This window comes from Danio rerio, chromosome 21 (assembly GCF_052040795.2).
Source record: "Danio rerio strain M-AB ecotype USA chromosome 21, GRCz13ab, whole genome shotgun sequence".
NCBI lineage: Eukaryota > Metazoa > Chordata > Actinopteri > Cypriniformes > Danionidae > Danio > Danio rerio.
In genome coordinates, this window is record NC_141041.1 from 10,027,029 (window position 1) to 10,045,492 (window position 18,464).

Here is an 18,464-nt window from a genome sequence, read left to right on the forward strand (position 1 = left end):
AAACACACCTATAACTCATTAAGAAAATAAACTCAACCCTTTTAGACCATGTGCCACGGCGCAAGGCAGATTTCCCATCCTTAAATTAGCAAAAACGCATCCTGACACCCCCTGAAAGCGTTTGCGCTCTGCGCATGGACCGTCAAAATAGAGCCCATTATATCAATTTTTATTACATTCAAACTGCAATAGTTTCAATTCAAAACAGTCCAAGGTACCAATCACAAACAGTTGACAGATTATGCCTACAGTACAGATAACAGTTGTAAAATAAATATTTCTTTCCTTTCCTGTAAAATGAGAGAAAAAGTATTTAAACTCTGAGTTAGGCTTTAAAAAAAACTCAGGCTGAATAAATACTGATTAATCTCTACATCCCCTAAATATAAATGCAAGACAAATGTTTCCTATTCCTAGCTGCAGCCACTTTTACCATCCCTTTACAATTACGCAGAAATGATTGAAGATGTTTACCTGAAGGGTGGATGTCCAGACCCTTTGGATGTATAATAATCTCTCTGTTGATGTCCACTTATTATGAGGAAATTATGGGGTTGCATGTCATTTAAAAAACAACATGTGCTCATTTTTATCATGCGCTTCAAAAAGACATTTGTAAAAAAAAATCTAGGCAATTCAAATGTATTGCCTTTTGAGATGAATTGGTTTATGAAATCAGGGAATGCTGCCAGATTTATGTGGTTAGTTGTCACAAGTTGCCTCTGCAGCTTTTATTTATTTAAATGTTTTTGCATACTGATCTATCTGTTATCCTTCTTTTAAAAAAAAAAATATGCCTTGAGGGATAAGGTAGGAAATGTTTGGACAGAACTGTGTGCACTGTGCAGGCATAGTGTGTCCATAGTCATACTGGGGTGATATAAGGACAATAAGGCCCAATCCCTGTTCTACCCCTCAGCCCTTCCCCTTACCTGGCGATCACAATCACCATAAGGTCCAATCATTTCAGTGACGTACTGCCAGATTAGCTATTTGCATAGAACTTATGATACCAGCAACTTCGAGTCAGTCATGCAAAAATACGGAACGTAAACGGAAAGACGGAACAGAGAGGGAGCACATGAAAAGAAGAAAAGCCCTGGCCATAGAAGCAGAAAAATGGAGCAAAATCACAACTATAGGTTTGCGACCAAGGGAGCAGGTTGGTCAGAATACAGCACATTTACAGTTGAAGTAAGAATTATTAGCCCCCCTGAATTATTTGCTCCCCTTTTTATTTTTATTTTTTCACAAATTACTGATTGAAAACAAATATAGCTTAAAGGAGCTAATAATTTTGACCTTAAAATGGCTTTAAAAAATAAAAACTGCTTTTATTCTAGCAGAAATAAAACAAATAAGACTTTCTCAAGAGGAAAAAAAAATATCAGACATACTGTGAAAAATTCCTTGCTCTTTTAAACATTGTTTTGGAAATATTTTAAAAAAAAAATCAAAGGGGGGCTAATAATTCTAACTTTAACTGTTTATAATCATTTGGCAGGTGGGCGTTTTCATCTAAATTGACTTACAGTAGATACAAAATAAATAAAAAATACAATTAGCGAATGAGCGACAATATGTCTTGCTTAGTCTAATGCAGTAGGCTACAGTATGTGTTTTTATACAGGCATAGTCTTTAAATTAAATAAAAAAATATATATAATAGGTAAAATAAAAGTAAATAGAATTGCTGCATCATGTCTTAGTGCATCAAGGTTTTTATATAACAAACAAGCAAACCAAAAATCTAATATATTGAATAGAATTAGAAATAGTGTGTGTACAGAAAGTTTTGAGCCTATTGAGTTTTTGAAGATTCATTAATTTATTCATTAAGATTTTGTATGGTAGTCTATATGGTCCAATAAATAATACAGTTACAATAGAGTACAAGATTACTAGTCATTACATAAAATTCCACGAAATACATGAAAAAGCGTAGTGGTGACAATAGCAGCAGAGGTGGCTTGAGATTGAAAAAAAATTCCTGGCCTGAATTATTGTCCCAGTCCGCCCCTGTATGTATGCGTGTAATGTTACAAATAACTTTGTAATGTCATTGTGTGTGAGTCATCATTGCAGAAAGGCTTGAATTAACTCCACAACAAATATATCAAATAGCAGTTTGGAAAGTTCTTACTGTAGTAAAGGAGATCTGCTTTACTCTTGTCTATCACTGTGCAGTTTGACGTGAGACGCAGCAGGTAAAGGCTACACACATTAGAGCGATAGGGAGAGATCTCGCCATGGGAATGGTGGGCGGGGAGAAACAGCTCATTTGCATTACAGGCACAGTAACAAAAACAGCTACAGTGACTTAAACCTCACATTTCTCACATTCAAAAAAGTAAAATAAATAATCTGATGGGTATTTTGAGCTGAAATTTTACAGACACAATCTGGAGACATAAAAGACTTATATTAAATCTTGAAAAAGAGGTAAAACAGGTAATGTGTGCAATAAAAGAATTTGCGAGCAAATGATCTTGCAGTTTCAGGATTAGGTACACACACAGGAGAGTTTCCCATTCCGATGCAGATAAAGAACAGGATGCACAAAACCACCCAGAATAAAACTAACAAAACCCAAAGTCCTGTGACGATTAGCATTCATTAGCATGAAAACACTAGAAAAACCTGCGAAAATGAACGGGACAAATATAATGATCATGCTTACAGTGATTATTAGAATAAGATTAAAAGCTCTTCTCTTCATGTGGTTTTCCTCAACTCTTTCTTTTCTTTCTCCTGGTCCTAACTGCTTCAGAGCTCTGAGAACCGCTACACAGCAGAACAGCATGATGAAGACATAGAGTAAGAACTGAATTGAGAATAACCACATGAATCCATTAGTGTTATTCAAGGCCATAGTAAACATGCAGCCCAAACAGGAACCCAGAGTGGTTATCCAGACCATTACACAGCAGATCACTCTATATCTGAGAGGTTTGTACTTCAGAAAGGTAACAGGATGAACCACTGCCAGATAACGCTCAACACACATCAGACACTGAAACAGAGAACGGCCAGTGGTGGGTATTCCAACTAAAAAATACACCACAGCAACTAAACTCTGAAACGGTGATAGAAAATGCGATAGAAGAGTTAACAAGCAATTCAAAGAAAAACACAGTTCAGAGACAGAAAGATTAAGATTGAAGAACTCTGATGCAATTGCACTTTCTGGTCCTGTGACAATGAGCCATATTATATACGAGTGCACAGGAAGACCAAATGCGAAATTTATCTTGTATGACCACATGTCTGCACTGGAAATTGGCCAAAAGTCATTGCCAGTAGCTGTGGAGTTTGTGGGTGTGGTGAAGTTCATTTCATCTGTTCTTCAGTAAAGACAAATCCTTTGTGTTGAAAAAAATATAAAAAATCTAGACCTGTAAGAACAGAGTAGTACAAATGTGTTAATATAGATCAATTTAATACAGCAGAGAAATTTGTTTAAAATAAGAATAATAATAAAAAATACATTATCAAAATGAAGTAATTTTTATTTAAGCTGTTACACATCCAGCAAATACTCATCCAAAAGATGAAACTCCCAGATGTCTAAAGTTGAAACTTGCAAACAAATGATCACTCCAAGGCAGTCAAAATTTAATGCAAATTGTTAGAAAAAAGCCTTTATTGACATGGCTAGTATATTTAGTGAAAACTTAACTGATATAAAAACATATCAATTCTAGTCTGTAAAATCTTTAACAAAATTTGAATCCACATTTTGCTTAGATTTTGATAATTTTAATTCACAATGGCAATTTTAACACTTTATTATAGATTGGTCATTCACTGCATTCAGTTGCAAGATATTGAGCTAAATGTTTTCTTGTCTTGGGCTAAATTTGGACCAAATCTGACAGCCAGACAGACAAACAAACAAACATATAATGTTGATTTTTGGGCTAAATTTAGACGGAAAAAAAAAAAAAAACAACTGTCAAAAAAACTAAACATTTTCAATTGTTAGGCTAAATTTGGACCAAATCTCATGGCCAAAACAAAAGAAAAAACAATATTCAATGGCGATTTTTGTGCTAAATTTGGATTAAAAACAGACACCCCCCCAAAAACAATGTAACATTAATTGTTAGGCAAAATTTTTAACCAAATTTGATGGCCAAAACAAAACAACCAAAAAAAAAAAAATATTCAAAATAGATTTTTGGCCTAAATTTGCTCTTCAGGTTTTAAACTCCCAGCAGTAAATATTAAAACACACTGAACTTACCCAAACTGGACTTCAACATTGAAAACTGAACTGACACTGTTTCAATTTACTTTAATTTTTTATGTCAAGCTGCTTTGACACAATCTACATTGTAAAAGTGCCATAGAAATAAAGATGACTTGAATTGAATCAATTGTTGGGCTAAATTTTTACCAAATCTGATAAAAAAATAAAAAATAAAAAAAAACAATATTCAATGTAGATTGTTGGCCAAAACTTGGAACAAAAACCGACGGTCAAAAAAAAACAAAAACAAATTTTAACGTCAATTGTTGGGCTAAATTTGGACCAAATGTGATGGCCAAAACAATAAACTGCTTTCATAGTCAATTTTTGGTTTATATTTGAACCAAATCTGATAGACCAAACAAAGAACAATTTACAGCAACAATTTTCGACCTAAAAGAAGTTCATGAGTTTCTGACTTCATTTAGCCCCCTCAAAAATGATGAAAACAAGAAAACCCAAAATGTCCAAAAGACCTCTCATGCTGGGTTGGTACCTGGGAAGAACCAGCCTGATCTCATGAAAAAACGTAACTATTTACAGTTTAGGTTACTAATTTGTATTGTTCAGATGTACAAAAATGTTACCAGAATTGCCACCCAACCCCACCCCCAAACACAGTCGACATGAAAGAAATGAGCAAACCATACTAAATTGTACGATTTTAATAATTTCGCCACTAAATCAAAAGGTTACAAATTGCTGTGAGATTGTGTTAGAAGAACATACCTTCCAATGGCGTGACTGACCAATTAGAATCAAGTACCTGTAATAGGCAGTACAAATAAAAGCATTGTTCATCTTGTTGCAAGAGCAAAAGCTTTGTATTTTTCAATAAGCTATTTTTTTTAAAGAAAACTTTGATATAACAATCAAGCAAACACTAAGTAACTACAAATACATTTTTAAATACACATTTGTTTATTTGGTAAGTAGCTATGCTTAATAATTGGGACAATTTAGTCTGTTTTGTAATAAAATTACATACTCCTATTTTTCATTAAAGATTTAAGTAGAAACTCTGAATGATTCAAAAAGGTTTTGTCACCTAAAGAATGATTGCCAGGTCGGCTCTGCTGCATAAACCTCCGTGCCGGGCTTTGTCATCTGACTTTACTGCATTTGGAAAACTTTATATATTGTTTGCCTTGCAAATCACTGAATATGCAAATATATTTTAATTAACATGATTCAATAGACCTCTCAGAGTAGGATTTATATACAAAACAATGCAATTTGTAACATTTTTGATTGAAATTTGTATTTAGCTCAATTTGATAAATCCATGTTATAGTTTTATAGGGAGAGTCTTTTCGCTTTTATCAATTTAACAGAGTGTCAATTGTAAACTGGATATGTGCACAACATCCAGTCTCATTTCCTACCTGTTATTACCTGTAGTCTACAAAAAGATACTTGTGATCAAGTATTTGTAAACATTCATTCATTTTATTTAGTCCCTTTATTCATCCAGGGTCACCACAGCGGATTGAACCGCCAACTTATCCAGCAAGTTTTTACGCAGCAGATGCCCTTCCAGCCACAACCCACCTCTGGGAAACATCCACACACACATTCACACACATTCATACACTTCCGACAATTTAGCCTACCCAATTCACCTGTACCGCATGTCTTTGGACTGTGGGGGAAACCCATTTAAATGCAGGGAGAACATACAAACTCCACACAGTAACGAAAACTGAGCCGAGACTCGAACCAGCAACCCAGCGACCTTCTTGCTGTGCGGCGACAGCACTACCTACTGCGCCACTGCTTCGCCCTATTGGTAAACATTTAATGTTAATGTTGTCTACTCCTAATCATTAGTACAGTTTTACCAACTACACTTTGTCATTCTTAGGGTGCTTTCACACCTGTGGATCGATTCTCTTGTTCCGAAACAGGGATCAAAATTGTTAAACTGTTGCTCTTTGTTCTTGGTGTTGTACACTTTCACACAGCAAAGTTATTAAATGGACTAAAAGAGCTAAAAACAAGTCACGTGTGAGTAAATTCTCCTCACATTGGTCAGAGTTTCACGGTTTATTTTGCAGAGTCCACTCAGCTCTCATGAGTCCTTATTTTAATTTATGACCATGAGCAATACGACAATATAAGCGAAAAGCTGTGCTTTAATTTTGAACGGTGAACCCACAGACATCATCACCAAATATAAATCAGAGCTAAGACTTTCTCAGACATAGCAGTTGGTTTATGCATTATAGGCTTTACATTACCGACAGTTAAACAAAGACTGCTGTCAAAGTTCCACGCTTTCACTTAAGTATTTTACATAAAATGCACATTTACAGAATGTGTCATTTAGGAATGACAACCCGCCCTACTCATAATCAGAGTCGGTGCATTTATAGAGGCAACCTGGCGGATGCCTAGGGCAGCAGAATAGAGAGGGTGGCATCCGTGGGTGCCATCCCTCCCCCAATGTCCTCACTTTTGTCCGTGAGCCAATAACCAATGTCCTATACCACAGAAAACATTTTAACCTTATAGGCATACAGTAGTTCACCAAAAAAGGAAATGTACTCTCTATTTACTAATTGTCAAGTGGTTATAAACCTTTGAGTTTCAAGAAAGCTGAAAACCTGTAACCATCAACGACTTCCATGGTTGAACAAATATGGAAGTTAAGGGTCACAGGTTTACAACATTAAGTCAACAAAACATCTTATTTTGCGTTCAACAGAAAAAACAAACTCAAGATTTGGAATGGTAGGCTACGAAAATGATGACAGAATTTTCTTTTTTTTTAAATTATTATTATGCATTTGTCCAAAAAGTTGTTTCAAACATGACAAGAATTAGCTTGAGATTGTTATATTTGATATATTATATGTTATATTTGATTTGAACAAATCACCAGTCAAATCTTTAATGTATCAAACACCAATCCACTGTAAAATATGATGATAATAATAATTAGCTGCAATAGCTGCAAGCAACATTGAAGGCCCCAAGCCCTTGTGGCACCATTACATTGGAGGCTTCAGGAACAAAGTGCACTGCAGGCACAATCATTTAACCCACCAGTAATCTGTTTGTTAGGAACCATTAGTTTTTTTTTGTTGTTTTTTTTTCTTTTTGTCAGGTTTAATTGAATGTAGTAGCATTTTTTTATTCTTCACTATGGGTGAGACGGTTATGAAACATGCTTACAAAAGACTTGCGGATCCAAATGCAATTAATCAAGGCAAGATTGTACAGGCAAAGGTCAAAAAATGAACAAAACAATAGTACAAGGGAAATCCAACAAATGTGGTCAAAATACAGGCAAAAGGTCAAAGACGGCAAAGAATCAAAACAGTTAACAGGCTAGAATCAAAACACAGGAAAACCAAACAAGGAGAACCACTTCCTAATGTTCATGATAGAAACAAGACTCAGCAATGTGTGAGTGAAAGTGCCGTCTATATATAGTCCTTATAATCACTGAAAATGAGCAGCAGCTGTGTCTGCAGGTGAATATCTGAATTATTGTCAGCTGTTGCAGGGGTTGATGGGTGCAATGAGTTCTGGGAGTTGTAGTTCCTTCACAAGTAGAAAACAACGCTGGCAATTACAACAGACTACAGAAAATGATCTCCAGCGGAGACAACAACACTGGTGATCACAACAGAGAGGTTTAAAGATATCCAAAATATTTTGACAATTTGAGATCATGAATGTCTTTGCAAAATGCTGACATACTTTAATAGGAATTAGATATATACTTTTTAAAATAAGTAGTAGTGAATAAAAAATAAAATAAAATAAAACACACAATCTATAATCTATTACATTGGTTATTCTAAATCATTGTTCCCCTAAATCAAAGTCGATTCCTGGAGGACCAGGTTTTGCTCCAACCCTGATCAAACACAGCGAATCCAAATAATCGAGGTGTTAAAAGGAGTCTTGATCACCTGTTTAATGTTTATCGTCTTTTTTATCGTCATATTTATTTTGTGTTGTTTCAGCTGTGTTTGATCAGGGCTGGAGCAAAACTGTGCAGATCTGCAGCCCTCCAGGAATCCAGTTTGAGTCATCTGCCCTAAATGAAGTATATTAGTTTGCACTTGCAGAGATAACTAATTTAATATTAGGTAAAATTAGGAAAATGTTAACTAATATAATTTTATAACATAATATTTTATGTTTGTTACAAATTCAGATTTTTAGGAAGAACAGACACAGGACAGTTTACCAGTCCGGTGCAGAAAAAGAAAAGGATGCACAAAACCACCCAGAATAAAACAAGCATAACCAAAACTCCTGTGACGGGCGGTGTTTATAGCTGTGAAAATAGTGAAGAAGCCTGCGAAAATTAAAGGAACAAATATAATAAACATGCTAACGGTAATTATTAGTATGAGGTAAAACGCTCTTCTCTTCATGTGGTTTTCCTCTTTCTTTCTCTCTACTGGTCCTGACCGCTTGAGGGCTCTGAGAACAGCCACAAGACAAAACAATTGAAGGCAGAGGAACAGGAGGAACTGCACCGAGAAGAACCAAATAAAACCATGAAAGTTAAACGAGGCTATAGTAAGCATGCAGCACAAGCAGGAACCAAAAGTGCTCATCCAGACCATAGCAGAGCAGATCACTCTATATCTGAGAGGTTTGTACTTCAGAAAGGTTACAGGATGAACCACTGCCAGGTAACGCTCAACACAGATCAGACACTGAAACAGAGGACGACCGGTGATGGTAACTCCATTTAAAAATGTCTGTAACCTCTGAAGACCATTATTTGACGCTATTATTATCAAACAATTAAAGGAGAAGCACAATTCACAAATGGACAGATTGATATTGAAGAACTCTGAGGCAAATCCACTTCCAGTTCCTGTGACGATGAGCCAGATAATGTAGGAGTGTGTGGAAAGACCGAACAGGACATTGATGCCGTACACACACATGTCTGCTGTGGTGTAAGGCAAGAAGGGCATCATCGTAGATGTGTTTGTGGATGCTCCAAGTGTGGAAGAATTCATTTCTTCTCAGTTCATAGAATGAAATAAAAATGTGGCAGCTGTTACCTGAAGAAGTGTTATGATACGTCATGTTTTAGCACAGGGATGCTCAATCCTGTTCCTGGAGATCTACCTTGCTGCAGAGTTCAGCTCCAACCCTGTTTTACCACAACTGAACCAACTAAAGCTACGGTCACACTAGTTTGTGTGTGCGAAATTCTGTCGTACGGCGCTGTTAAAAAGGGCGGGATTAAACAAGATTATTAGACATTAAAAAAGCGAGCGATTGCTCCATGTTTTAATTTTCTGTCCAGAGAGGTCATGTTTTGATCCTCGATTGGTCTCACGCAGTCAAGTTATGCGATTTGGCAGGTCAGAGTTCACCAAGCTTAAACTTAACTTATGACCCTGCGTTTCCGGTCCGATGTATTCTTGTGCGTATGAATGGAAGTCTATGGGGAGAAAAGTCAAGTGTGACCGCGGCTTTAGAAAGATCTGAAGAAGCACGTGGTAATTAAAGACAGGTTTATTTGACCAAGGTTGCAACTCAACTCTGCAGTAAGGTAGATCTCCAGGAATCTGGTTGGACACCCCTGTTATAGCATATAGTAGATTAAAATACATTAATATGTATTTTACTCTGAAAAGGTACATACACTTAGGTAACACTTTATTTTGATGGTTAATTTGAGTGTTAGTAGACTGTCTGCTTAATATCGCTCCTTCAACAGCCATTTAACTGACGATACAACACAATCTCAAGGCAATTCATAACCTTTTAATTTAGTGGCTAATTGGTATGAATTTGTATGATGTAATTAAGTGTGTTACGATTTAGTACGATTTGCTCAGCACTCAATGACGGTTGGGTTTAGAGGTGGGGTTGGGTGCCAAACCTCCTTTTTAAAATCATACATTTTCGTTCGACTCAACTCGAATGAATTCATACAAATTAGCCACTAAACTGACAAAACATAAAATACTTATGTTTCCTCGTGAGATCAGGCTGGACTATAACAGGATTCATACACATTTTAACTACTAAAATTCAATGACTTTTCCATGGTTTTTCCAAGACTTTCAAGTCCATTTTCATGACCTAATGTTTCATGCAATGTCTAAATATGCGTGGTCAAAGAAAAAAAAATGCATATTCAAATTTATTATAGCATATTTTAAAACACGCAGCAATCTATTTAGTTTCAATTTATATTTATATCTACACACAAACAAAAAATATTACTCATTCAAACTACCTATTTAAAATAAGCTGAAACACAATTCTTGAGATTTCATTGGGACAAATGAATTGTTTTATGTTCAATCCACATAAATTTGCTAACCTAAATTTGTTAAGCTAACCTAATCAATTTGTGTTGGGATAACATGAATAAACTGTGTGCAACCCTGCATTTTTACAGTGTGTGTAAAATTGATTTAGATAATGCTTACACCACACTAATTATGTGAGAGTATGTGATTAGGAAAGGACAGAAAATAAGTAAATAATCTATATTCAAGTATACAGATATCTTTTTTCATGACTTTTCCAAAACTATGTGGGTTTTTCTATTTTTCCAAAACTTTTCCAGGCCTGGAAAATGAAATGTGAAAATTTCATTATTTTTCCAGAATTTCCATGACCATATGAACCCTTCTATAAGAAACTTTCCAACCCCAACCCCAACCTTACAGTCTACTTATAATCTAAGGAGAATTTGTTAGCCTTATGTATATTGTAAGACCTGAAAACATATATGTTCTCTTCATACATGCCAATGCCAAAAGATGCCAGTTAAAGTGTAAATACTAACAATCCACACATAAATAACAATTCACAAAGGTTTATTACCTGAATAGTGAATGTCCGACCTTATACTGGATATATTTTGCAGACTACTGGTGTGTAGGTATTTGGATTAGTCCACTGGTTGCATGTCCTAATAAAACCAAATATGCAAATATTTAAAATAATAAACATTTGCTTTGACCTGACAGACAGCCCATGTATATTTGTATAGAAAACAATGTGATTTATTTCTGTTTGGAATATTTTCCATCTTAAAGCTTACACAGCCCCACTGCTTTAATTTTGTACATGAGAAAATGTAATGTTATTTGTATTTTAGAAATACAATATCGTAGAAAAAAGTATTACATAAAATCTCTCAGAAATGAAGGTTCTTTTTTGGCTTTGGGTTTTCCATGAAGAAACTTGACCATCAATGTATTTGCAGGCTCTTTCATTGTAAAAATATTATTTAAATGTTCTTCATGGCAAGAAAGCAAGTAAAAAATACACAGTTTTTCATGAAACCAAATAGTTCTTCTAAGCATTTCTTCTATTGCATTTGGGAACAGAGATGAGGTTCTCAGGGTGAATGCACACCTTCACTTAAGGGGTCAAACAACTAAACATAAGAATCTTGGTGTGACAAAACTGTATGCATAGGAGGAACTACACCAAGATGAACCAAACAAATCCATGAAAGAAATGAGGCTACAGTAAGCATGGAGCACAAGCAGGAACCAAGAGTGCTTATCCAAACCATAACCAGGCAGATCACTCTATAACTGAGTGGTTTGTACTTCGGAAAGGTTACAGGATGAACCACTGCCAGGTAACGCTCAACATAGATCAGACACTGAAACAGAGGACCAAATGTGTACCTTCACTCTAGGGCTCAAAATAAATAAATAAAAAATAAATAAATAAAAATAAGGACAAGAATCTTGGTGTGATTTTGAAATCAGATCTGAGTTTCAGTAGTCATTTCAAAGCAGTAAGTAAATCAGCATGCTATCATCTCAAAAACATTGCAAGAACTAGATGCTTTGTTTCCAGTCAGAACTTAGAGAAACTTGTTCATGCTTTTATCAGCAGCAGGGTGGATTACTGTAATGGATTCCTCACCGGTCTTCCCAAAACGACAGTCAGACAGTTGCAGCTAATAAAGAGCGCTGCTGCCAAGATTCTGACTAGAATCAGAAAATCAGAGCACATCACACCTGTCCTCAGGTCATCAAAATATATTTAAAAATAAATAGAAAATATTACTTTAAATCCTATAAACTAATGAGGTATGACTCTTAAAAATATAACTTACAGCAATAAAAACATAAACGGTCACATTTATAACACAGTGGAATCAATACTGAATATACTAATCAAGCAGAATCTTCCATTGCCTTGATTTGCTCTCCAAAGTCTCTGAATTGTTCTTTATATGCCGGGTGACAGTATGAACATATTAAAAATAAATCTGATTAATTTACCCTGTTTGTTTGAAAAATTTAATTTCAGTTAACTTTTAACAACAAAATAATCAATCAAAAGGGTTACATTACATTTTAAATGACAATCTCTAAACCATCTTCGTTCTTCCTCTCTTCTCAGATGGGATGGTGGGCCAAAACAAATGGCCGGTTTCCACAGAGTAGTATGGCACAGTGGGGTACGGGTCGTTACGAGTCATCTTTATCAGGGTTGAGTTTCCACTGCCAAATGGTACCGTTTAGGTGGCTGTAGTGTATGACAGAAAGCTTCAATCGACGTCATTCTCGGTCAAGGAAATGTCTACAGTAAAGCTGTATGGGTGGTTCACATCATATGAGAAGCACTTCTCACAAAACAGATGCTTTTTACACATAATTACTTGTGTATAAATGTTCATTACTAACCATTCTATGAACATGATTTGATTATAACTGCAGATCAATGATATAACAGCCTACTGTAACGTCTGCAATTATATAAAATAAATAAATAAATAAATGCAACATATATGAACACATATAGACCCTTACAGTATCCGATTTGTTATCAGCTACAGAAAAACTACATGGAGCATACATTTAGTCCTTATTTGGGTTCAAAACAAAACAACACGCAACATTTAGTGCAAACCTCTCATCTGTGTCTTTAATCTTCACCAGCACATGTAATCTCTTGCTAGAAAGTAATTCCGTCATTCTGAGATCATAATAGTCCAAAAGGTGATGATAATAGTTAAACATGGCAGTTTGTTAATTTTTTAGGTCACTAAAAGAATCATTTGCACCTTTGTTTTTTCCGACTTCTCCTTTGTTTTTTTCGTGCTTTACTCTCGTGTTTGTCCGTTTCTTAAAAGATGTCAGAAGCATTTCAATAATCATGCGCATGTTATTATCATCAGCTCAAGAAGTTTGTTATTTAAAAAATAGACGCATCCGAGCGATCACAAGCTCTCTTGAAAAAAAGTCAAATCTCTCGTGCTTTAGACGACCTTGTAAACAACTACAAGGCACAGGGCATGTTTTTCTTCTTGGCTTTTTGGCTGTTCATCAAGAGGAAGTTTTTTTGAGCTCGGGTCGACCATGTCTCATTATTATATGTGTAAATTATAACGATGTAATGTCTCAGTGTGTATTTAATAATGGCTATTTCTTTATCTTCATTCTCCTGGCTTATGCACGAGCTAGTGATGTATCTTTGTAAACCAATACAAAGCTGCGCCTCTTGCTCCACCTTTTGGTACCCTCTTGTTGTGCTAGTGGTATGGTACGGTTCACTTTTTGGTACCTTTTGACAGTGGAAACCAGTGTTAATTATCCTGACAAAGAAACTCCCTCATAATTTTCGTGACAATCAAGTTTCTACCCACAAAAACGAGAAATGATGACGACTTTTCATATATATACATTTTCATTGACTATTAAAAACGAGACGAGAATGTGATTGAGAGATGTTTTTTTTTTTTTTTTGGGAAAATATCCAATCAGAATTAATCTTGTTGTGTGATGCATGATGCACAAGCTCATTTGAAAAGTAACACTAACTGATTCACATTAGACGTGGAATGTGATTACATCATCGGCCATCGTCTATTGCAATCATCATGACAACAGCCATTTACAGTGTACCTGTACCAAAAAACAAAAACTGCCTAATTCAAGACGTCATTCAGGATGTGATTATTTCTTATGTCTGTAAGGATGTAATGATGCTGTAGTGCTATAATCTCTGCTTATCAGGGATCAAAGCGTATTAAAATCGACTTTCGCTATTTTAAGGACGGAAAAATACGCTCTACCTAACAGGGTTGAGCTTATTCTCTTAATGAGTTATGGGTGTGTTTTGAGAATAAACCAATCAGTCTCATCTCCCATTCCCTTTAAGAGTCAGTTGCGTTGCTCTATTTGCTTTTTACATGGCGGACTTTGTAGGTGGAAAACCTGAATGCTTCACTAACGTCAAAACTGTTAAACAGAGCATTTGCAGTGAAAGAATGAGATTTGTTTCAAAACTATTTCTAAATTCAGTTCTAATTTCCAGCAAATAAATAAATGAACAATAATAACGAAGCGTGGTCAAAAAGTTATGTTATATCCAAATAGCCTCAAAATAGCATTGCGCCAACAATGTGCCTTAAGATAACTTCTTTTTAGACCAGAACACCCATGAGTTCACAAAGTGGCACAAATGGATTTGCTATTTAAACAACGTGGCAGAAAATAGGAAAATTAAGGTTACGTTGGTCTGAAAATAGCAACACGTCATGGAAACACATCTTGTACCTTATTGCGCTGGGTGTATGATAGGGCCCATTATCATTTACCAGTCATATGTCATAAAAATTTGTGGTCTTCAATGTAAGAAAAAACATATATATTCCATATTTTAATGAGACAGTTTTATTTATTTTTAAGTTAGACTATTTTGAATAAATACATGTAAACAATATTTGATTAAATTACACTTGAATTAAACCAAATATAATTTTGTCAACTAAAATCCTATTAAATTTTATTCGACTATAACTAGACTAAAACTAAAATGATTTAGAAAACCAAAATATGACTAAAACTGAAAAGGAATTTTAGTCAAAAGACTAATCTAAAACTAAATTAAAAAGTTGCTGTCAAAATTAACACGGGTGGAAATGGCCATAAAAGTGTATCGTGTCGTACCGTACCGTACCATACCACTCAGTGGAAATGGGCCAAAAGGTTACCATGGGCCAACCTTGGCCAGCAGAACCTAGTTTGGGCATCTCTGGTTGACAGTGGCGTAAAGTACTTAAGTAAATGGACTTTGTTACTTTACTCAAGTATTTTTTTGGCTCGTTTGTACTTGTACTGAGTATTAAAAATTAGGGATGTAACGGTATTGTAAATACCGTCATACCGCAATATTAATTTTTTTCGATATTACCGAAGTCGCATGACTCGGTAAAACTATAGGTCTTCTGAGAAAATTTGCTCAGGCGATTGAAGCGAACGGGAGGTAACGAAAACTACTGTTCCCATCAGCCCATGCTTGACCATCATCCCTTGCGGTCTGTTGTCGCTACAGATCCAGTAATGCGGAAATGGAGTGTGCTGCTAGAAGCGGGGATGAAAAGAGCTGGAAAACTCTAAGGCCCCGTTTACATAAGTTTTGCTACGGTTACGCCAACCGTCCACACTACGCCGGAGTTCTCGAGCGCCGAAAACGGAGCGTTTCGAAAACGCAGGAGAGGTTGTTTTCATTCTGAAACGCTGCTGCTCCGTTCCATTGTGGATGATGGAAAACGGAGACGTCTGAAAACGGAGGCGGGGCTGCAGACGTTCGCCTCTGATTGGGGCTTTTCCTGAATATTAAGTAGCCTAACACGCACAGTTCAGTGCTGCATTCTTTCCGTGTAAGTTCAGACTTCGCAAGTTTTGATCAAGGCTGCAGTCTCTTCTTCTCAGTTTGATATGGAAAAGCAGATTATACCGAGGACACGGGTAAATCTTCAAAGGGAACAGTGTACTTTATAACTTCATTCACATCACCCTGGCTTCGTTGTTTCACTTTCTCAACAATAAAGTGTAAACATGATTTAAGGAACTATTTTCATTTTAATATTAGCAACTTAGACAGCAGACATGTTGAGGCGCCGTGCTGCATAAGATGAGCGTCATCTTCACTGTGTGGACATTTATAACAAAACGGAGCCGATAACAACTGCCTCCTTTCAATTTCAGTGAAAATACGAAACACAGCCTCTCTTTTGCTGAGTATCAGTTTTAAGAATCGATAATGGCCATTTTAAAAGTGTAACATACAATAAGTTTATACATTATAGGAAATAAAGGCAAGCGATCAGTCAATATACAGAATGTACGTGGTTACATTAATCATTAACTTATCTTTGCGCTCAGCCAAAACACGTTACCTGAGAACAAGTAATAGATTCCCAAAGTCAGGGAATATGTCGTTAGATAAAGACAACAAGATAAATGAAATATCCCGTTTAATAAATATAGTGAGATTAGATCCAGCGGGAGATGCTTGATGAGAAGTCCGACTAGCAGAGCTCTCATCTGGGTACATGGGCTGAGTGTGATTAAATGTTGATTGTGATGAGTTTTCAACAATACTAAATTGAAACTTTTTTTTTACATGGTTTAATAATTTTTTGTTATTAAAATTGAAGTTCCTGTTTCAAAGCTTACAGATAGATGACTAATTTGTATGTCATTGACACTTTTGGCACTTTTTTGGAGTATTTTCATAAGTTTTGTTTTTTCCTGTAAATGATTCAATAAATACCGTACCGTGACATTCATACCGAGGTATTACCGTACCGTGAAATTCTGATACCGTTACATCCCTATTAAAAATATAAGCAGATTTTACTCTCTACTTGATTACATTTTTGATTGAATATATGTACTCTTTACTCCACTACATTTTAACGGACGCTTAACGTTACTCGTTACATAATGATTGTGCGCGACAAGGCGCCATCTTTTATCTACCACGGCTAATTTGTTGGGCGGACGAGGCGATATCGCCATCTGCAGGTTGGTGAAGGTACTATATGCTATTTATGAGCTAAATCACGTGAACATAAATTAGCAGCCTGCCTAATACCAGGTGTTTAATTAGCGACATGGCTGCAGCCAGTGATGAAGCCAAAGCTGGCACATCAAGCAGTGCCAGCACTGATGACCATCCATGGCCTTAGCTAAAAGAAAAGTTATCATTTGCCGATATACAGAATGGCTCTTACAGGATGCAGTGTCTACTTTGTTTGCCTCGAACCACGGAAATAAGTGATTTTAAGAATATAGTCAAATTTGAGTCTATTTAATGTTTATGTAACGTGAATTTAAGTCAAATTTTGTCTGACTTTACAAAGGTATTGTAAGCATAATCTTACCAAACGTTAATACAGTTACTGATATGACAAAAACCACTGTGGCATGACATGACTATGACTTAGCTTAATTTTTTTTGTGCAACGTGAATAAATGTATCACTGAAGTTATACATTTTGCATCAGGTGCATTAAGCTGTGAGTTTGTGATGTATTTTTCATTGAATTTATATGTAGTTTACTAAGTTGAAAAATAATACTGATTCTCTTAGTTTGATTTTAATACAGAGAAAACATCCTAATCAATTGAAAAACTACTCAAAATAAAATAGTTCCCCACTCTGAGACTGAGAGGTGAATCACATGAAAGTCAGATCTGATTTTTTTTTACTATGTTTTACTACTTTTTTGTGCCTTTTTTGAACATTTGTGTTTGACTGTGAAATTTTGTTCTATTTTTTAAATCAATTTTGTTCTGCCATTTAGAAACATTGAGGTGTACAATTTAATTTCTATAATAGGAAGCAAAACCTTTCTTGATGTTCTTTGAGCCTACATTTAGTATAAGTAAAATACTTAAGCTCTTCTAAAATCGGATACTTTAATACTTTTACTCAAGTCTTATTGGAATTGGTGACTTTTAACTTGTAATGGAGTAATTTTTACACTAAGGTATCTGTACTTTTACTCAAGTATGGTTTTCAGGTACTCTTTACACCTCTGCTGGTTTAGCAACAAGCATAAATCAAACAATATATTATTTAAACGAAATGAAAAAAGTGACCATTTTCCATAATAGTTTTATTTTATCAAACAAGCATAATATAAAGCACACATATCACATTTTGGACAGATGAAGCATGAAAGCGCTTACACTCTAAAATCTACACAACATGATCTTTTAGCCGCAATGTCTTTTTAAAGTTACACAAGAGAGTTTTCCACACCGGTGCAAAAAAAGAACAGGCTGAACCAATCCAGCCAGCATAAAGCTAAGCTGACTACATACCCAGAGACCTACAATATTATTTGCTGTTGAAACCCTGATGATGCCTACAGTAGCAGTCGGGACGTAAATGAGGGATACACTCACAGTGGTTATCAGAATCAGGTGAAAAGCTCTTCTCTTCA

The 18,464-nt window shown here is 35.5% G+C and overlaps 2 protein-coding genes across 2 annotated transcripts; both read right to left on the reverse strand.

Annotated features, from left to right (window-relative positions):
• Window positions 1-298: 298 nt before the first annotated feature.
• Window positions 299-3,334, reverse strand: LOC147831778 (C-C chemokine receptor type 8-like). Its single transcript, XM_087300370.1, has one exon. The coding sequence runs from the start codon at window positions 3,332-3,334 to the stop codon at window positions 2,504-2,506; it is 831 nt and encodes a 276-aa protein (XP_087156496.1). The 3' UTR covers window positions 299-2,503.
• A 3,702-nt stretch (window positions 3,335-7,036) lies between these two features.
• On the reverse strand, window positions 7,037-9,248 carry LOC147831779 (chemokine XC receptor 1-like). Its single transcript, XM_087300772.1, has one exon. The coding sequence runs from the start codon at window positions 9,244-9,246 to the stop codon at window positions 8,428-8,430; it is 819 nt and encodes a 272-aa protein (XP_087156898.1). The 5' UTR covers window positions 9,247-9,248; the 3' UTR covers window positions 7,037-8,427.
• Window positions 9,249-18,464: the final 9,216 nt, after the last annotated feature.